The 21,173-nt window shown below is 41.9% G+C and overlaps 2 protein-coding genes across 2 annotated transcripts; both read right to left on the bottom strand.

Annotated features, from left to right (window-relative positions):
* Nucleotides 1–6,914: 6,914 nt before the first annotated feature.
* On the bottom strand, nt 6,915–10,661 carry crls1 (cardiolipin synthase 1). Its single transcript, XM_079280766.1, has 7 exons — nt 10,097–10,661; nt 9,184–9,321; nt 8,966–9,095; nt 8,767–8,852; nt 8,582–8,650; nt 8,145–8,236; nt 6,915–7,446 (listed from the first exon to the last, which is right to left on the bottom strand). Exons 1-7 carry the CDS (start codon nt 10,532–10,534, stop codon nt 7,353–7,355), a joined length of 1,047 nt encoding a protein of 348 aa, XP_079136892.1. The 5' UTR covers nt 10,535–10,661; the 3' UTR covers nt 6,915–7,352.
* A 359-nt stretch (nt 10,662–11,020) lies between these two features.
* mcm8 (minichromosome maintenance 8 homologous recombination repair factor) lies at nt 11,021–19,368 on the bottom strand. The gene is made up of 21 exons (XM_079280890.1): nt 19,252–19,368; nt 18,516–18,799; nt 18,168–18,233; nt 17,950–18,032; nt 17,628–17,777; nt 17,019–17,116; nt 16,722–16,920; nt 16,474–16,559; nt 16,029–16,174; nt 15,762–15,836; nt 15,534–15,669; nt 15,420–15,450; nt 15,159–15,296; nt 14,928–14,988; nt 14,725–14,805; nt 14,236–14,431; nt 13,906–14,119; nt 13,614–13,823; nt 13,389–13,465; nt 12,599–12,788; nt 11,021–12,411 (listed from the first exon to the last, which is right to left on the bottom strand). The coding sequence occupies exons 2-21, from the start codon at nt 18,790–18,792 to the stop codon at nt 12,319–12,321; spliced, it is 2,607 nt and encodes an 868-aa protein (XP_079137016.1). The 5' UTR covers nt 18,793–18,799; nt 19,252–19,368; the 3' UTR covers nt 11,021–12,318.
* Nucleotides 19,369–21,173: the final 1,805 nt, after the last annotated feature.

The following is a 21,173-nucleotide window of genomic DNA, read 5'->3' as shown; positions in this document are numbered from 1 at the left end:
CCAAACTCTGTGGTATTGCCCGCCTCTCCTCGATGGACCCGACTTTGTTGAAACAAGAAAGAGTCTCGAACTGTAGACAAAGTTAGAAAGTACACAAAGTACCTTTATTGGAATCATGAGGCAGAGCTCAAACTATTGAAAACAACCACAGAAATATGTAGAATGTTGTCCACATACTTTTGGCGATATAGTGTTCTTAAAAATGCACAGGTTGGAATTGTTTTTATGTTTACAAACACAACTAATCATAACAGAGGACGGAGGAGAGTGGGCGAGACTGTGGAGATTAAATAACCGAGTATTGGAGGAATATTGTATTAAAAACAGTCAATAACAAACGGGCAGGAAGCAGTAACAATGTGTCTCTGCCTCTAAATATTCATTCAGAAATTGGCAGTTTTAGTGCACGAAGAGTCCAGTGAATAAGAATATGGTTTAGAAGGAGAGTATGGAGATTCAGAGGGAATGAGGACATTTAAGGACACGACCGTCTGTGATATCTGCCACTGCGTGTTGCGTTTAACAAGAAGCTGTGGAGTCTGTACATCAATCTCAGTGAAACAGGTTGTCAAGTGTTCAAAGAACAGCAAATGCAATAACATGCTCAGAAGCATCCTCAGTGACATCACACGGATGATGATTATGAGATAATAAGTCAAAATGTTTTACTTGCTATCTCATAATGTTGATTGAGCAAGTTTGAAACTGAATTCATCATCGCAAAATGTGTACTATGTCATAATCTTTAATTTAGCTTCCACATTGTCTAACAAGAGATGTTACATTGTTTCCTATTGAGGAAGATGTATCTTCATTTGTCTTCATTGTATTGTAGTGGATGCAGAAATATCAGAGACAGATAGAATAAACCAAAGCTAACCAACAACCTCTGCATGGTTGGATACCACTAGAGCTACATCAGAAATAATGTTTTCTGTCTGATTATGGGCTTTTGATGAATTATTATGTCAAAAAATGGAAAACAAATGCTCATTCTCATTTCCACAGAGCCCAAGCTGATGTCTTCAAATTGCTAGTTCTGTCCGACCACCAGTCAAAAAGCCAAAGATATGCAATTGACAGCGATAAAAAACAGAGAAAGAAATGAAAATCCTCATGTTGGCAACCAGAAAACATTTGAGCGTTTTTGGCTGAATAAATAATTTGGTATATCGCTCTCTTCAAATATAACATTTTACCTGACAGAACATGGGAGTTACCAGTCTACTGCTGCATCAATCTGCTACTTAGTTACATTTAAGTTACTATGTAATAAGGATATATATGTGTGTGTGTATGTGTGTGTGTGTGTGTGTGTGTGTGTGTATATGGGAAAAATATAATTTTGACACTAAAACATAGCACTCCGACAGCAATGTTAATGTTCGGATTCGTCAGGAACACCACTGGTAAGCTATAGTGTGATATAAAAACATGATTTTATAAGAATGGACCCAAATGATTATCTGTAAACACACAACTCTACTTACCAAACCCACGCACTCTTATGCAGGAGAATATTGATTTCCACATGTACACTTTCACAAGAACTTCTGCCGATGCCACGCTGTGACCCTGCAATCTACACACAGCCTTCGATACGAACACATCGCGCATTTGATGTACTCTTGCAAGGCCCACTTTACCAGCCTGCAGCCTCCTACACACTCACACTTGAATGCATAAAGAGACACATGAAGAGACTCATGTTGCCATGATACTGTTCATACCTGACACTGTTACTCAGTGCCACTGCCAATGTTATTGGCAAATATCCCAAAAATGAATTGTTGAATACAAACCTGGCGCTACACCGAAAGATGAATGCATGACCTGTCATCAGACCATGATTAGAGACCAGCGGGATTTCGCTTTTACCAAATAAAAACAGTACAAATGCTGTTTGGTGCAGATCAGGATTTGTTCACAGAAACCCAGCAGACGCTTCGCTTCAGTGAGCACCGGGGAAGCGTTCAACAGTTCTACGGCTGTCAGCACAAAAGAGCAGTTCAGGTGCTCGTGGGATGAGGAGCTCCGACAGAAGGGGTGGGAGGTTTGGTCTCAAATGGAATTAGTTCAGGATCTTTCTGCCCAATTTGCATTCAGAAAGACCAACGAATGGAGAAAACACACACCGCCATTTATGGCACTTTTTGGGGACAGAGATTCATCCTGTGGATTCCTTTTCTCCATTCATGACTTCAGACTGAATATCACGAGCGGGTCTGATGTCTATTAGGACAAGCAACAAGTGTTTAGACAACAGTATATTAAATCAGAGTTTAATCATGTAATTAAGAATTAAGTACAGATTGTTTAAAACTGATTTTCATTCGTTTTTTATTTCCTCACGCTTTCAACATTTGTATTTAATAGCTTTTAATAAAAAGTGAAAATCATCCCAATGTCCAATTTATTCTAAAAGAATAAATAAATAAATAAATATGTGCACAATTACACTTCAACTCTGCAGTTCTGATTTTGACCAGCGGAATAACTGGAGCTGAGTTTTTTAATTTAACGGCTAACATTCATTTTCAATTCTTAACAATTTGGTTCAGATAATATATCGATATCATATCTCCACATCGTCCGGGTCGGGTTTGTTCCACAACCTGAATCTCCGTCTGACTGAATGTGTTGCTCACCCTGACAGACCGCATCCTGGTGATGTCACAGAATCTCAGCGCCATGGTGAGGATGACGATGGCCAAATCTACAAAACATAAGATTGTTGCATAAAAACGAACATTTTTGTTTTCCAAATTGCCGCACACTGCATAACCAGCAGAAACCCGCTGACAGAAACACACACAAGATTTAAGACACTCCTACTGCCCACACACTGACACTCACACAGACAGAGGCGCGCACGCACACACACACACACACACACACTTGAACACACCCCAGTCTTCACCAGCAGATCTCCGTGCTGGGAGCTTATATAAGGGAGAGTGGGAGGCTGAGAGCTATTTCAGGACCAGAAAAGACGCAAGTGTGCATGTGTGTGTGTGTGCATGGCTACAGTACCCATATGGATTTGTATTGGTGCAGCTGTGTGTGTGTATGTGTGTGTGTGCGTAGGCCTGTAAGAACTAGAAGGACTCTGATTCAATGGGTTTCATAACCAGTTAAGTTTGAGATGAAGTATGGCTCAGAGAGTCAGTCACACCCCGGAGCTGCGCACACGTTTAAAAGAAGGCAGCGATCCCACAGAGCTGCGTAGCAACCGGAAAAATGCCGACATGTTTACTGGTTGTAGCACACCAGCCGTGTCAAGTGCACCCGGATGTTGTGGCAGCAGCATCCTTCTGTTAATTGCAGTCTTGTCCTGGATGTTCTGATGTCTTTTGGAAACAGTTTAAGGGTTCCCTACTTTCTCCTGAAGCTACAGTTCTTATAAAACCTTAAAAAGACATGTTGCTGCTGATCTCTTTGGTCCAGAGTGAAGTATCTCCTCAAACACTGCATGGGTTCTGATGACATTTTCCTCAAACATTCATGGTCCCCCACAGGATGGACTCTAAGGATTTTGATGATCCCCAATCTGTGTTGCTGTGTATCAACAAAGGGCTGAAAGAGACTGACTGTGCTCGGAAAGGTTTTATAGCAGAGTTCACATATGTGTCGGACCAACAACTCTGCACACTGTTAGCCATTTCAAAGTTATGCTCTCTAATCAGGTAAGATGCTGTTGGAGTGTTGTGACAAAATAAAGCGACCAACCGTTTCCAGAATGTTTTGGTTTCAGCAATAAGATAACGGGTTTCTGAGTGTACAACAAGTGAATTGGGGAAACGCAGAGACAGCTTTTTGAGTTGTCAATGGAAATAAAGGTATAAATGCCGGCTTTGGCATTTCCATTTGAAATTCCCCTGCTTAGTAAAATAAGCGGGCTGACATAGAGTCGACCCTGAGACGCTGCTGAGCAGAGCCAAGCTTGCTGCAGCTCTGGAGGAGACGGGATTATCTCACTTGATGCACGATGGACTGCAGCAGTGAACGGTAGCCGGAGGGCCGTGCTGACACGAGCGTACAGATCCAGAGTGTGTCCTTGTTAGCGTCTGTGGGTTCTGCAGAGCCGGGCTGTGAAGTGTGAAGGCACATTTGGCAGTTCTCGCCTCCATCACTAAATCATCTGTATCACCGGGTTACTGTAAACTGGTCTCAAAACGGGGACGGTGTCTGGAGGTCTAAATCAAGTTACACAACAACAGAGGACCAACGAAGAGCCAGCAACACAACACAAGCCATCAAAGCACGTTCTAGACAGAAATGCACGCTCATGTGTCATGTTTTCTCTCTGCAGGCTCTTTGTGGCACGCTTGCCTGCAGCTTCTCTCACTACATTGCAGTTTTGAAGCATTTCAGTCAATGAAACACATTACGGGACATTCACTGACACCACGACCGTTTCTCTCAAACCGCCAGAAGCTGATCGTTTGCACACATCAATACCTTTAAATATGAACATTTTCATGACAAGCAAATAAATTGTATTGATGTCTTGGGGGGGGGGGGGGGGGGGGGGGGGTCTCTTGATGAGAAACAAATGTCTCTTTGGAACAACAAAAACCTCAATGAGAAAACTACGATTATTTGATAGTTAGCTGCTCCTTTTTAACCACATACATTTGAGGTTCATGCAGAGTCACACTGGTTTAACGAAACACTGCAGCAGCACAGACATTAATCACTACAGGAAGAATTATTTGTTGTAAAGTATTAGCTACTGTTTTATGAACAAACCACAGCTAAATAAACATATTTATTTGATCTGTTTTATATATATATATATATATATATAAATATAATATATATATATATAAATATATAATATATATATAATTCGTTTTTTTAACAAACTCTTATTTGCTTTATCCTTAATGGTCTTTTTTTGTTACTTCCCTTATATATTTTATAATTTACTGACATTTTATGCCTAGTTTGTTGTATATTTACCTTGTTTGAATGTGTTGCATTTTACTTTTATAACACACTTTGAGCTACATTTCTTGTATGAAGAGCTTTATAAATAAAGTTATTATTATTATGAAGCTGTGACCAGAGACAAACCTTAATACTGGTAATGTTTTATGAATAAATTCAACATCAACGGCGATGAGGTAATTGATATGAAACCATCTAAAGAGTCTATGTGCTTCTTCCATCTAGTGGTTGAGAAAGGCCTCACAGTGGCTTCCTGTCCTAAGCAGGGTCAAAGGGCACCGACGAGGAACAAGACTTAAATCACTTTCAGTGTGACTGAGTTTTGATAATTTAGCTAAATCAGAATAAAGTCCACTACAAATGTCTTCATACATTTTAGTTGTATCTCCGTCCTCTGGTGTGTGGTCGTATTATTAAGTATTTATTTATTTAATTGATACGTTAGTGTTTTTTATGAAACTCGGCAGGTTCGATTGCTATTTTACTGTACGTTACATGCTGCATACGAGCAACACTGAGATGTAGTTTTGGTCTTCTGCTGACTCGTGACATAATGCCTCCAGCTGCAGCTATCACCGGTGTGGAGGCAAGTTCATCTAAATCCCAGACTAATCAATAAGAGCTGCATCGGTCGTTTATTTTCTTGTTGAAAATAATGAAAAACTGTCCTCAGTTTCTCTGACCCCACGGCGAGTTCTTCAAATGTCCCACAGACAGTCAAAACACAAAGATATTAGATATTTATAGTGATATCAATCACAAAAAAACATCGCACTGAAGGAGCGTCGTCCATGCTGACATGCAGCAAAGCACAAGTTCACCAAGAACGAAGAGCTCCAAAACAAAAGAGCGGTTGGATTTATTTTAAGCTCTCATCTCCGAGGCAGCGCTAATTAAACTGCTTTCCCCAAACACTCCATGAGAAGCCTGTGGGCATCATCCCGAGCTTCCAAATTACACACACTTCCAATCTGTGTCCTCAAAATATGGACTTAAGTAACCATCTCATGGAAGCTAATAAAAAGCACCAGAACTTATGCACTCATTTAATGAGCATAGGTATCGATGTGTTCCCAGCGATGGATATCTCATTTTAGAACGAGACTTTTTAAATGATTCGGCGAGGAGATAATGAGCAGGCATCCCACACAAGGCCACGAAATAACAACTCGCACACGCCTGGCAGTCATCGGCACGCGGTCAGCGATGAAACAGCAAAAAACGCTGGCTAGCTAGCTCAGGTGTGATATATTATTTTAAATTGGAATTACTGCCTCACGCTTGTATGCCGTTTACTTCCACGTCTGTCCAGAATGTCTTCATCCTCTCACAGTGACCTTTAACCACCTCATCAGTTCATCCTTAAATCCAAATGGACATTTTTTTGCCATTGTTGAAGAAATTCCCTCCAGACCTGAGATATTGTGTTGACGAGATTTGGCAAAATGCATAAACGTCCAGACAACCTGAAAACACAACACCTCCGGCCTCAAGCGGCGCGGAGGCAACACAATCTAAATCCCAGAGTAATCTGAGTATTTCACCATTGAATAATCTGTTTGTTTTCTTGTTTACTCAAAATAATGACAAAACGATCCTCGGTTTCCCAATAATCCAAAACAAAGATATTTACAGGGATATTAAACACATAAAAGAAGCAAATTCTCACACTGAAGGAGTCAATTTTAGGATTGTTTCTGTGAGACAAATACTTTGGATTATTTAAAATTGACACGAGGGTAAATCTTATATTAATGTATTAATAGTATAATTGATTCCGCTCTACTAAATAAGGATAATTTGCTTTAGATCCGGACCAAGACGGCGTGCTGGTAGCGTGTCATCACATCTTTATTCCCATTTCTTAATCCTCTGGTCGCTGATCGGATGGACGGACCGTCAGATTTGTGTCTCGTGAGATTAAACATGCGTCTGCAGTCACGTGCACAAACGCACAGAAGCAGATTTTCTGTTTTAATCAGAAATCATTGGTTTACAAAAATGACAATCATGTTGATGTTGCAACCTCCTGATTGAAAAACTAAGAAAAAATTGAAGCTTTTGCCGGATTACTGAACATATACTTGACATGTATGTTTGAATGTATGTTTGAGAGTGTGTGTGTGTGTGTGGTCTATTTGTGATTGCAGTTTCTATCTGTGTGCAGGTGTCTCGAGTCCACAGCGGGTCCAGTGGCAGCGCTGCTGTAGTGTTGCAGTAGACCATCTGCGGCCATGGTTGGTTACCGTGTGTCATTGCCATGACTGTCACAGCTACTTGGTTTCACAGCTCCTGGCCAATCGTCCGTCTGTCCGACTTTTGCCACGGCCGCTCAGTGTCTCTACCGGAACCGTTCGGTGCTTTTTGCAATGCTTTCTGGGTGTTTTCTCGTGCGCTTGTCATGGTGATCTGGTGTTTAGCTCCTTGACAGTCTTGCGGCCGTAGTGCCAGTAGCTGTAGCCTGAGGCTGCCGTTGTCACCGCTGTTACATACCTGCAATATAATACAACACAAACTGTAATTCAGACACCTGGTTAGCTTATTGGGCAATTTAGTTTATTTTAAATGTCTACAGCATCATTTTCACCAAGTTTTTATTATTTGTGGAATTCTTAATCAGCTTCCATAATTTCAACTGAATTTGTTAACATTTATAAATTGTGTTTTAAATAAACAAATGATGCAATAGTCAACCTGGCTATAGTTTTTACAATAGAGCATTGAGTTTCCTATTTAACTTGTATGTAGAAGCTGACTATAGTTTAAGTAGACGCTCACGCTACACGTTGGTTTCAGAGGCTTCACGGTTTTGTCCCATGAAAAATACAAAAATAAAATACTGATGCCTGTTTTATTTCAACAATCTGCTGAATTTGTATAGAAATGTAGGTTACTGTGACACAATCAAATGTTTGTCCTGAGCCAGAGCTCCTCTCCACATCTCTCTGAGCTGGAGACAGAAATGAGTCAACGCTCTGAACCTGAACACTCTGCTGGACAAACAGCGTTCATGTGCTTCACAGAGATTAAACATTGTTCTGTTGTAACCACGACACTTACAAATAACGGACATTATTAAAGTCGACTGGATGAGACCTGCGTTTGTATGCATAAGTAACAGTATATGATAGATGATATACAGTAATACAGTATATCACTATATGTAAAACAGTGTAGTGTGTGTGCTTTACCATAAGCCCTGCAGCAGGACGCTGTCTGTATACTGGAAGACTGGAGCAGCCAGAGAGGATGCAACCAGAAGGAGCTGGATGGCCGTGTTCACCTAACAAGAACATACACAAAGTCAGATCATAATTATATACAAAACCCTCCCACATACACAGACTACCTGCTTCTCTAACAAATCAAGTTTGGCGAATTATTTTTTGGGAAAACCTGTTGTACATGTGACACGTCTCTTGGCTGGTTCCAAGAACAAAACAACATGTTTTGGCAGCTAAGAAGCTCCTGCCAGCCACCAGTCTCTCCAGGTATCACAATAATTCATGCAGAATTCATGGTGGAGCCGTAAAGGAACATTTTGACAGTGAATTTGAATGTGTTAGTTTTTGCATAAGAGAGTTTAACAGGCCAAGTATTATGGACTCAAGGGGTGGGGGTGCTTCACCTTGCTGAAGAGTGTGGGCTTCAGCTGTGCTGTGGTGTAGCAGGGGTTAAAAAACTTGATCAGGGTCACCTGGAGGAAAAAAAGAGACATTCATAGTATTCCTCAGCTGTCGACCATTATAATCCAGAGGACATTACTCTTACTTCAGTCAAAGTGTGTTCAGAGTGAAATGTAAGGAGTCTCACCGGTGGAGGTACAGTCTTGTATCTGACCCAGAAGACCGCAGCTATCAAACCGATGTCTCTGGAAATCACTAGAGCGGTCAGCAGAGCTAAAACAAAAGAAACACGATAAATAATCACATAATACACACTGCAAGTAAATGGAAAAACACTTCTATTCCATCATTTTCTTCCATACGGGACGACATTAAGAATACAATACCTGGTATGAGTTCAGCATAGGTGAGACTGACATATAAAAAACTGATGAGAATCTTGTCAGCCAATGGGTCAAGAGCGCTGCCCAGCGCAGACTTTTGAGTCGGCCACGTTCTGGCAATGTAACCGTCCAACTGAGAGACACAGAATGAGATGGAGACATTTTAACAAACCAGTAAATCAACATCATTTTGGAGGCCGCTGTGTGTGTATCTGCATTACCAGGTCGGTCGCTCCGGCCAGTGTGAACAGAGCCAGGCTGAGGTGAAAGTGCTGTTGGATGATCAGGTGACCCAAGAATGGAGCCAGCAGAATCCGACTCACACACAGGAAGTTGGGGATTGTCCACGGGTTCTCATACTGCAAAGAAAAACAACAGATGTGATGCTGTTAGTAGACATTTAGTAACATCAACACAGCACATAAATCAGACTAAAGTTTGGTACAAAGAGAGTGCTTCTGTTCGTCCTCATCTTCAACTAAAATGAACATCGATGAGTCAAAACACAGAAAGATGATGAGGCCAATATTGATATTTGTGTTACAAAAGTCTGATGACATATCAGCTAATTACTAAAACAACAACACAAACACATTTATGATTTTATTTTACTCACTAAATACTTATTGTGTTCTTATACCTTTCACATTTATGTACTGTAATTTCTCCTGACTTGCTATATGCTAATAGCTGATTACTCAGCCCATCCTATCAGACTAGCTCTGTATACTGTACACCTTTGTATTGCTGAACTACATCCATTTGTCCATCTTTATGCTTCTCCGTAGTCACATTTCTAAATGTAATATTGTACTTGCTCCACTTCATCCATTTGACAGCTTCCTGTTACTTCTTGTATATATTTTACACACAAGTGCATTGTTATAAATCTGCCAAGCTGTGCCTCTACAAGAATGCATCAGTAACAATCCTATGATATACTTAAATATAGCTATGTTATAATCATAATACATTCTGCTGCACAATGAGTACATTTAGATACTTATATTTCTGAAAAGAGGCCGTACTTGTACCATTACTAGTAGTATTACATTGTTGTACTGCTAATGATCTGAAGATCTATATTACTGAACACACTTAAACACTTCACATGTTTACAGTTACTGTACTCACCAGCTCTTTGAACTTGAAGAGCCCTTCTCCCGGTACCGAATCCCCGGTTTCATTCCGCTCCTCCACCGGAGAGCTCTCCGGTGTCTCCTTGGTCTTACCGCTGCAAAGCCCACGGGCACTCGGGGACAGCAGCAGAGACCGGAACCGTGCCACCGACCTCTCGTGACCTCCCCGGGGCAGCAGCACGGTTCCTTGCGCGTGCCAAGGTGTCGCGTTAACCTGCTGGAGGAGGATCCCACTCCAGCACGCGACGCGGCCGTCCGTACCCGTGACTCTGCAGAGCCACGAGTCACAAACCGGGGACTGTTTCATAGGTGTGTAGTCGGTGACGGGTGTGTATTTGTGCCGCCATGACGTACCGCGCGCAGACACCAGACAGCGAACATTCGCTGCGTTGCGGCACAAAGGCCCGGAAATCTTCTCAAAACACATCATCATTATCTTCACGAGCCCTCCGTTAACGACCGTCTGGTCTCGTGCGGTCCGTTACCGTCTTCATGACGAAGTTTCAGCCTGTAACGGTCAAAGAGCCGACGGAATCATAGCTCCAGACAGCAGGCTGCCATGTTGCCGTAAAGTGACACCGCACAGGAAGTCGTAAACTCGCCAAGACTCTTATTTTGAAAATAAATAATATTTTGGTTCAGACAGATCAGTTTTTATACCAGCAAAAGAAAAGCACCATATAAGAATACTTTGATAAAATGACACCACAGTTATCATTTCTTAGACTGGTGATAAAAAAGTAAATATTTAATGTATTCTGGTATTTAAATTGAAAACCAGAAGCATTTGAATCACTGTCAATCGTGTAAAAACAACAAAATGCTGAGATTAACAGGACAATAAAATAATTTATGAACCAAATGTTAAATATTTACTGATAAAGTGCACACCATACAAAAAATAAACAGAAACTGGGGACGATACAGAGCATTTGAGAAAGCTTAAAGACACAAATGAGAAGCCAATAGTGCACACTTGCAGGTTTTTAGATCAACATACTACAGTGTGATCAATACTTGACTCTTGAGATTTGAGAACATTTTTAAATCTGATAACAATATGATGAAAGCTTAATACTGCATCAAACAGATCTGCATAACAGGTAGGGAAGGTAATATGAACCAGCATCAAAAACTTAATCTCAATTAATCTCAATGACTGAAGCTTCCTGCATTGATGGTATAAAATGTTTAAATGGGCTACGATTTTGGATACTTGCTCTGTAATTGTTCCGTGTTTGAGATCCCAGTGGATGAATGCATCGAGCAGCGTGGTTCCACTTCTGTTGCCGAGAGCAGCATAACACAGAAACAGCGCTACAAAGTGAGGACACACTGGAAGCAACTGTGCAAAGAACATCTACCTCTATCAGGCTACTGAACACAGAGAATGTGTACTTATATAAACACGTAATTTTATGTACATTAAAACAATTACTCCTAAAATACAGTAATTTCGAACTGCAGTCAAAAAGTATTTCTAGAACAAAGTCACCTGTGTGGAAAACATAAATGTACTTTAATATTATAGTCATCTATTTATCATTTATCGAATATAAATATATCTCATCTTCTCTCAGACATTCAGCACATTGTCAAAGACTGACCTTCCTTTGAAATATTAGAAAAACTAAATTCAGCTACAACTGTTTGAATCAGTAACCATGTACTGTGTAATACATGTACACTGAAAGCAAGGTGTACCTGACTGAGTACACTAGTTTAAAACCAGATAGTTTTTATATCTTTACGAAGATACTGGTATCTTTGGCACTAGATTAGATTTGCTTGAAGTAGCTTGAGTAACGTTTGTAGTCCCACTTAACTGATGCATGTACAACCAAATCACAAGTAGGATAAATAACACCGTGTTGAATTTGAAGCTTTTTGTGTGAGAATAGATGCAGACTAGTTCAGCAGAGATGTGCGAGAACTGGAGTCAGTGGATCTCAGTTCCTCTTTTCAGCAGGAAGCTTGTGTTCATTTAGGAAACGTCCAGTGGAGAGATGCCTTCTGTGAGGTTTGAGTCGATAGCTGATCCGTCCCGTCATTGTAGTCGTTAGAGTCTCCTCAAAAAGGTTACACAGTACTCGGCTGGTTGGTGGTTTGGTGAGTGGTCTGGTAATGACGTCCCCCCTTTTCTACAAAAAGAGCCGCTGTTCATTCATCCTGAACACTGACCTTGTCAGCAGGAAGGAGCAGGTGTGTGGTCAGCGATCAGACGGTCTGCAGCTGGTACAGCTTGGCTCCTTTCTTCAGGAGGAAACCTTGTTCATTCAGGGAACTCACAAGACCTTCAAAATCCATCACCTGGAAGGAGTCAACCAATGACTGAATAGATCATCCAGCATGCATACGATTCTATAACCAGCTAATTTCTCAGAGATTGTATAGAAAATGACATGGATGTGTTTGTGGCTCTCGTGTTTGTAAATCAAATTAACGTGAATGTTTTTATCAAGTGAGTGAGCATTTCTGTGCATCCAAGAGCTTTCACCTTGATGTTCATTTTGTTGGCCACCGATCGAAGTGTCTGTAGGTCAAACTGCGTCTGATTGGTCCTCTGAGCGTGCAGGTGCAGTGCGTTGACCAGTCGCTTTGCAGCGCTCCGCTGACTCATGCCTGATCCGAGCTGAGAGCGCTCAAAGTCCAGATTGCCCAGACCATCTGAATACGTATCAGCCAGACTGAAACACACACACACACACACACACACACACACACACACACACACACACACACACACACACACACACACACACACACACACACACACACACACACACACACACACACACACACACACACACACACACACACACACACACACACACACACACGGAGAGTGAGAACTTTTCATTCCAAAACAGATAATTCTACGGCAGAATATGATCTTTCTGTTCCGTTCACAGTTATCAGATCTGTAATGGTTTTGTAGGAGTATATTGCAGTGAGCTAGAATTAAAAAAACAACAGCTATTCATCATGCTGCAGGGAGCCGTAAATCCATGTTTCCTCTCCCTAAATCTCTTAAATTTACCATTTAAGGTAAGTGACATACACACACCGGCGCTGAAATATTTTGATAATTAATTAATCGTTTATCCCAAATAGTACCCGCTTCGAGCTTCTGGAACTAGAGGACTTGCTGCGCGTTTGTGTTTGTCTTATGTGACAGTAAACTGAATATCTTTAAGTTTTGGATGGCTGTTCGGACAAAACAAGCTATTTGAAGAAGAGATGCAGCGTTGTGTGTTAGTTGCAAACAAAGACTCCTGTAGTGTCACCTGTGTTTCATGATCTCCACCACATCTTCAGCATCACTGTTGGTAGCCGTCTCTCTGAGCTCCAGTCTGGCTCTTGCCTGCACAAATACCAACAAAAGTAGTACTGTGACAATAAAAGAGAAACTGGTTCCTTTTGTTCAACAAGCCTGAATCCAAGGCAGAAAAAAGGTTGTTGAGTGTCTTAATCCATGACATGTTGTTGGGTGAACACATAAAGACACCTACCTCAGTCAGTCGGATTAAAGACTCCAGTTGTCGTGTGGTGATGGGTGTGGAATCAGCAGAGTGAGCCTGAGAGCGCAGTGACAGGTAGAAGGTCTGAAGAGTCTTTGCTGCTTCGGGAGAGAGCGAGGGGTGGACGTACTGACGAGCGTAGCTGATATACTTCCTCAACAAAGACACCGGGATGGGGTCCACGGTTTCACCTGCCGGGACCTTGACACAGATACACGCACAATACATAAATGCTAATTATGCTAATTACTGTACACTTTGAGTATGTCCCATTTGTTTTCACCTGCAGACGTTCAGACAGCGGCATGTCCGAGTGATCCAGCAGGATGGAGGTCTCTAATTCATTGTTGGCCCTGGTCACTACGGCACTGCTGGTTCTGCCTTTTCCTGCCCTGTTCGCCATGATGTACTCTGACAGGTGGCGATCATGCGACTCATCTGGGATGTCCAGGAGGAGGAAGACGACGTCGAATCGAGAGAGAAGCGCTGAGCCCATTCTAAAGTCAAGAATGCACAACTGTAAATACAAGTAAACCACTTATATATTTACACAGATATATACGGTAAAATCCTCCAGCGCTCAATTAACTTACTGGCCGTTGAGCCAACTTACTTCAGATTTTCAGAAACCGTCTTGCCTCTGTTGTAATGTCCTCCAATGGGGTTCGCAGCAGCTACGACGGACGTCCTGGCAGGCAGAGAGGACACGATTCCGGCCTTAGCCAGACTCACAGTCTGCTGCTCCATGGCTTCTAGCAGAGCCTGCTGTTGGTGGCCCAGCTTATCAAACTCATCAATGCAGCACAGGCCTAAAGAGAACCGACAGAGGAAGAGGACCAAAAGAGAATGAGGCCAAGACAAGAAGACAATGAGATAGAGAGAGAAAGAGAAAAAAAACAAGCTGGAGTGAGAGAAAGCATGGATCTACAATTCTGGTGATTTCTCAGATTTCACTCCAGGGTTATTTTTAAGTTGGGCACAATATTTAGGGAGAGATGACTTCAAACAGGAGCCTGACCGATACTGGATTTCTGGGGCCAATTGTTATCGATTATTAAAATAGTAAATTGTGCGCCAGCAATTCTTCCTCTCTCTTTCCTACCTTGGTCAGCCAGAACCAAGGCTCCGGCCTCGAGAGCAAAATCCCCGCTTCCTGACTCTCGGGATAAACTCACGGTTAGTCCTATGAAAGCAAACATTGAAAATTGAATTCCCAACTTGATTATGTTGCAACAGATCTGAAAAACTGTCCGGAGAGTAATCACCTCCTGCATTACTTTAGAGTAGCACTTTAAGATGATTTACCTGTGGTGCTTGTGCTGTTGCCACATACATAGATTCCTCTGGGAGCCACATTACACACTGCCTACACACAGCGCACAAAGAATATACAAGTATGATGATTACATGTACACACTGAAACTGGCATTACAACCTCACCTAAAGAGTGACAAAAAAACATTGTTTCCTCTGTTTTTACAAGTCTCTGTCAGGTATAACTGCTCCATTTAAAGTGTTGTGTGTTTTCTGCGTTACCTGCAACATCTGACTCTTCCCCAGTCCCGGGTCTCCCACCATCAGGATGTGAGGGTCTCCTCTGACTGGGACGCTGTTCTTGTCTGTGTGTTTCTGTCTGCCTCCAAACAACACCAAAGACAAAGCAGCTTTCACCAGCTTGGGACACACAAGAACACACGATGTTGGCCTGAACTCAACAAATATCCCTTTGTAACCTCTGATGAAAATGCTGTTGTGGTTCTTAATCTTGTTAGAAGTGCAGCGCACCGCACGACTCACCTGGTGGCCGTAGATGACGGGACACAAAGACCTGAGAGACATAAAAGTACAAGTTGATATTTAAGGTGAAGAATAAGAAACCAGTAAACATATTGTGGGTAATAAAGATCTTACTGTACTATAAGTCTCAGCAGGTCCGGCTGGGACTGGATCTCCTGGATGGCATACAGCTCCTTCAGACTGAACTCCTCCCCTCCAGAACGATCTTGAAGACACCCTCCTGACCCCTGACCTGACTTGGACCTGTGACCTGAAGAAGAAGAAATAACACCGTATTGCTTTGTTAAAAAAAGAATTGAACAGCTCTGTGTAACTCAAGTGCTAACACGAAAGCTTCAGTACCTTTGGTGTTGCTGACTGAAGTGGCTTCAATGTAGAGGAGGAACATACACTGATCCTTGTTCCCCCGGGAAGTTCCTCCATACAGAAAATCAGAGTGTTAGGTGAGAGGCTTGTTTGTAGCCACTGTGACAGGTTTATAGTTTATACTGTATCTATACAGAAATAGATTTTTACATTTAACTAACTACTACTAAAAGGCAAACGCTTACTCAAAACTTAACCTCAAAGTTAAGAACGCGTGTGTGTGTGTGTCAGTGTGTTTTGTACCATCGTTGGTCACTCTGACTATGCCGGTCACAGTGACTACGTCTCCGGGGACGCAGCTGTCACAGAGCTCGGAGGTCAGGTGACACTCCACGGTGCGCGGGATTCGTCCAGTCTCCCTCTGCTCTCCGCCCATCAACTCCTGCACCCTGGAGGAGCACACGAACGCAAAGTGATGTAAAATGAAGTATGTAAATGGTGACTCGGGCTTGTTTTTTTTTTACATTAGAACGCGTTTCTTGCAATATTCTACGACAACATTTTGTGACACTGGTGATGACGTACGTTGTGCGAGTCAAACTTATATCTCCTGTAATTCAGCCAATGTCTGCCCTGCTTAATCTTTCTGATCAGAGATCTTTCTGATCTTAACATGAAAGATTTAAATCTGCGAAGTCTTGCCACAGTTTCTCACTGCTGATCAGTTAAAGGCACATGATGTACTTACTTGATGATCTGGAAGTCTACAGTGTGAGTAAGAGGAGAGTTCCGGATCGGAGTGAAGGATCGACTGTGACAATCAGGCTGGAGGCACTTATTGAGAAAGACACGTATGCACACATTAGAAGTACAAAATGAATGTAAGTAATGGTGTCAAAGATGGTTATGTGTGTATGCTGTGGAAACAAGAGTAAAGAAGAGATGTTGCAGGAAAAAGAGAGCTGAATGTGTGTGTGTGTGTGTGTGTGCTCATACCTTGGTGGGTGTAGCGTATTTCCCCTGCTGCAGAGGCAGAGACTGCATGTGCGAGCTGCCCAGACACCTGAAGGCCATCCTGGTGCACATAGGTCTGATATTGCTCAGTCTGACCACCGTTCCCCTCACACACACCAGCCGCCCGAACACACTGGCTCGCAACGTCCGCAGCGCAGTCAGCGGTTCATAGTTATACAGCCTGTGGACGAGTTACACGAATGAAGTCACGCTCAGTCGTGGTCGGCGGTTGTGCGGGTGTCAAGTCGAGGGAAACGGCTGAGTGTGTGAGCGCACTACCTCGCGCTGATGTGAGGGATGTTGATGATCGGTGTAGCGACAGGAAGCTCTTCACCATGCAGCTCAGCAGCTTGCTTCTCCAAATCTACAGTCAAAACCTGGAACACACACACACACTCTCACTCTGTGTTGGAGGTACTGTACATATTGATGTTGTTTCGCCCTCTAACCCCACACACTTTTGGGAAGCCGGCAACATTAAAGAAGTGCACTACGTTCTCTGTCGTGTATCTGTTGGGGTCCTCAGTTCTCAGAGCACTCATCCTCTCAGGGTGCGTTCGTATTCTTTGTTTATCGCTGTAAACCATCTATAAACCATGATGCGGTTCAACTAACTTTAAGGGATTCCTAAGTCCAAGACCAAGATAAGAGAAAACCTTAAATACCTACATGAACATTTTAAGGAAACCTTAGGGGGAAGACTTAAGGGTGTACAACAGATTATATTTTAAGTAAACCTCAATTGTAACTTAACGTGTGCTGTGCAACCGACCACAGTTCTCTGGCTTTTAGATTTTAAAAACGTTAATGATGACAGATAATTTGAAGGATAATATGCCAATAAGTAGTTAACATACTATGCACATGGATTGTTTGTATACGTTGTACCTGGTGAATGGCCAAACCCAAACAGTTGAGTATCGTCTCTGGCTGTTCCTTCAGCTCTGTGGTCAGATCAGGAAGTGATCCACGCACGCTTTCGTCTCCAGTCAAGTCTGCATAATCCACCAGAACACTGCCTTGACGCTCAATCTCATCCTGTGGTCGAACACACAATAATTCAGCTTTTAACTGACACGGGAAACATTTATAAAACAGGACAAAAAGTGAAAAGAAAATTCACTGGAAGAGAAAAATAAAAAGACTACATTGAGAAAAAATAACTTTAATGGTTAGTTTATTAAATAGAGAGTTGCGGTAGCAGACTGACCTTGTCATACAGTTGAATCTTGGAAGAGAAATACTTCTCAAACACTTTGATCTTCTCCACACTGGGTGAGCTCTCTATGAAGCCTGCACATGAAAAAAAGAAAATATTAAGACGTATCCCAGACACAGAAGAGCCACATGGTCACGACCATTATATGCGTCTACAGCATGAAGCACTATCATCATGTGAAACAGAGCCGTACAGACACCTACCGGTACCTTCTGTGAAGTACAGGGTCCATCCTTTGTACGGACACAGTACGTCTAGAGTAGCCTGACAAAGGACTGAAGAGGAACACCAAGTTAGGATAAATTACGACACATGTTGTTGCAGCTTCTCATGTTCATTCAATAAAACATTGTAAGAACAAGATATTATTCCATATGTCTTCATCTCATTTTATGTTTTTCCCACATTTTCTCCTGTTATGCAGCGAACAAGAGCGCCTCCTTATTTAAGAAGCTGTCAGTAAAAATAAATACCGTAGATCCATATAAACAATACACTAGTCCTTTATTAAAAGTTGATTACTGGATTTGTGAAATGGAAAAGAAAATCACACTCACCTCTCTGGCTGCTGAGGGTGTGGTTTCCTGATCCTCCTCCAGCGGCACCACCTCCACCTCTCCACCCTCCTCGACCTGCTGATCCACCTCTCCATGGTCGACTCCTCCATCCTCCTCTCCATCCACCGCTACCACCACTGCCTCCTCCTCCTCTCCATCCATCACTTCCACCACTGCCTCCTCCTCCTCCTCCTCCTCTCCATCCATCACTACCACTGCTGCCTCCTGCTCCTCTCCCACCCCTCCATGTGCCTCTTCTGGATTCCTCTCTACTCATTACTTTCCTAAAACAAAGCAAGGAGGAAAGAGCAAGACTAAGTGAGAGTGACAGTAAAGTACAAAGTAAAGGTAGTTTATTTTCTTTTCTGTGAGTCAAACATTTGACAAGCTTCCAAATGCATTGAAAGAATGCCAAGAAATAAATTACGTCTTCTTTGTCCATCTTGTAGCGTTAAATGAAAGCTCCAAACTCCATTTAAAAAACTGCATTAAACTAGTCAACGTGTACCTACCTCGTGCAGACAGAATTAACTTTGCAGCCTTAAATAAGAAATTTACAACAAATACAAACCACTGGGACATTCGGCATACAAATAATCTAACGCTAGCTACTAAGCGCATTTCCAACGTTTAGCTTTAACGTTACGCTATAAATTCAACCGTTAGTAAAGGTACGTCGTTAGTTCGTAAATGTTCATTTAAAACACTATGACAGCGACAGTAGTGTAATACAAACCTTTCGTTTGTTTTTGAGGAATAATGTGACGGTTGAATAACGTCCACAATGTGTTACATTAGCTCAAAACGTTACGAGTTCAGGGATGTTTACACTAAACAGGCTGTCGTAATTTCCCTCCACAGCCGTTGAAGCTTCTTCTTCTTCTGTTTCACTGTGCAACAGAGTAGGGTCTCGCGCCCTTTACTGACCCCATGAGGACAGACACGGTACTACATATATTAATAACAGACTGTAATAAATATCCTGAATTGAAAATCATATTATATGCGGTTTGCGTTTTGCTTTATGGAAAAGGAAGTTAATTCACGGACCAGCAGGAACAGTTAAAATAAATAATGGAAAATAAAATACCATTCTGTCAGGTAAAATTACTTGTTGAAAGCTTAATATGCCTTAAAAATAATACAGATATAATCCAACATTAAAGGACATTTTAATCGTGTTTGCTGTGTTTTATATAATGACAACGACCTTCACTGAAATAAGAAATGTATCTGCAGCCCTCTGCCGCTATCTTCTGGACATTTTATGTAATTGCATTTGGAAAAATAAGGCACGTCGGTCTACACTTATTTGTTTTCGTGCAATGCCATGTGTTTGTGTTGTGATTTCATCAGTCCTTTTATACATTTACTCACATTCTGTTATTCATGTCGGTGTTTTTATTTGATCTTTTCATGAAGAACTTTGGTTGTTTTTAAATGTGCGCTATAAATAAAGGTGACTTGACATCACGTCTACACTACCCACTTCATTCACGCTGCAAAAATGCTAAATCTTTCCAAGTATATCGATCTAAGCACTTGTCAATATATCTCTGCACATTAAAGATAAGACACAATCACTTAACAAGTAACATTTCAGTGAGATTTAGGGACCTTAAATATTTAGGCACCTTAAATATCTTGTTAAGTGAATAAATACTGCTGTGCATCACAGTTATGATGACACTTCTAATACTATTGAAATATAACTCAAAATGCTAATTTCAAGATCTGTTTTTATCTTCAAAGGCCTTGATGTTACATCATATTTCAATAAATCTTACCAAGTGTTTCATTGACTGATAGTTTTACTTATTACAAGCAGGAACACCTTGTATTCCTTATTTTTGAAGGGGCCTTTTTTCCTCCAGTGCATACACGCTTATTAAGGAGAGATTAATTGAGATTGGTGACCAGTTGGCAGTGCAACAGTGCAACACAATGCAGAGATAAGGACGAATTCACACACTTTATTGTGATTGCACAAAGTAGAGGCCGCTTACGAGAACACAAAACACCTCTGAAACTGAAATTGGTCCTCAGAAAGAACCACTTCTAAGAAAGAAAAAATGTATGAGAGCGCATGCACGCACACACACACAAGCACACACACACACACACACACACACACACACACACACACACACCCTTTGAAGGGAGTGGTTCGGAGGGGACAGAGAGACAGAATGAACAAGGAGAAAAAATCAATACCTGAACTACTGCGGCCTCGAGTAGTTAGTGGTAATAGCAGAGGAATGAGAGGGATAGATGCACACGCACGCACACAAACACAAACACAAACACACACACGCACACACACACACACACGCACACACAGTGTGTTAATGTCAAAAAACAGCTCTGTGAGGTAAAGCATACCAAGAACTAAAAACAGAGTGAGAGATAAGTCTCTTAATTCTCCCCCATCATTGCGTTCATATAGCGCCGGGAAACAAAATGAGGCCTTTCCTACTCTGTGTGTGTTTGCGTCCTGTCCCATCTAGTCACACTCCGCTATCTGAGAGATTTAATCTTTGTGATGATAACGAATGTTTTGTGTAGAGAGAGAGAGAGAGAGAGAGAGAGAGAGAGAGAGAGAGAGAGAGAGAGAGAGAGAGAGAGAGAGATGGAGAAAGTGAAGGGCTAGGAGGAGAG

This window comes from Melanostigma gelatinosum (assembly GCF_949748355.1).
Source record: "Melanostigma gelatinosum genome assembly, chromosome: 12".
Taxonomy (NCBI): domain Eukaryota; kingdom Metazoa; phylum Chordata; class Actinopteri; order Perciformes; family Zoarcidae; genus Melanostigma; species Melanostigma gelatinosum.
The sequence above is the reverse complement of the archived record's forward strand: the minus strand, read 5'-3'. Positions and strand labels throughout refer to the sequence as shown.

Bases quoted from the DNA above. Each gene is read 5' to 3' on its own strand.
- crls1 (XM_079280766.1), bottom strand. From the start codon at position 10,534: ATGATGATGTGTTTTGAGAAGATTTCCGGGCCTTTGTGCCGCAACGCA. The intron at 9,322-10,096 runs GTGAGTACAGTA...TTTTCTTTGCAG, and splicing joins TCTTCAAGTTCAAAGAGCTG to TATGAGAACCCGTGGACAAT. The intron at 8,651-8,766 runs GTGAGACTCCTT...TTTTTCCTCCAG, and splicing joins ACAAGACTGTACCTCCACCG to GTGACCCTGATCAAGTTTTT.
- mcm8 (XM_079280890.1), bottom strand. From the start codon at position 18,792: ATGAGTAGAGAGGAATCCAGAAGAGGCACATGGAGGGGTGGGAGAGGA. The intron at 18,234-18,515 runs GTGAGTGTGATT...GTTCCTCTTCAG, and splicing joins CACCCTCAGCAGCCAGAGAG to TCCTTTGTCAGGCTACTCTA. The intron at 12,412-12,598 runs GTGAAAGCTCTT...GACTCCTTCCAG, and splicing joins CCAACAAAATGAACATCAAG to GTGATGGATTTTGAAGGTCT.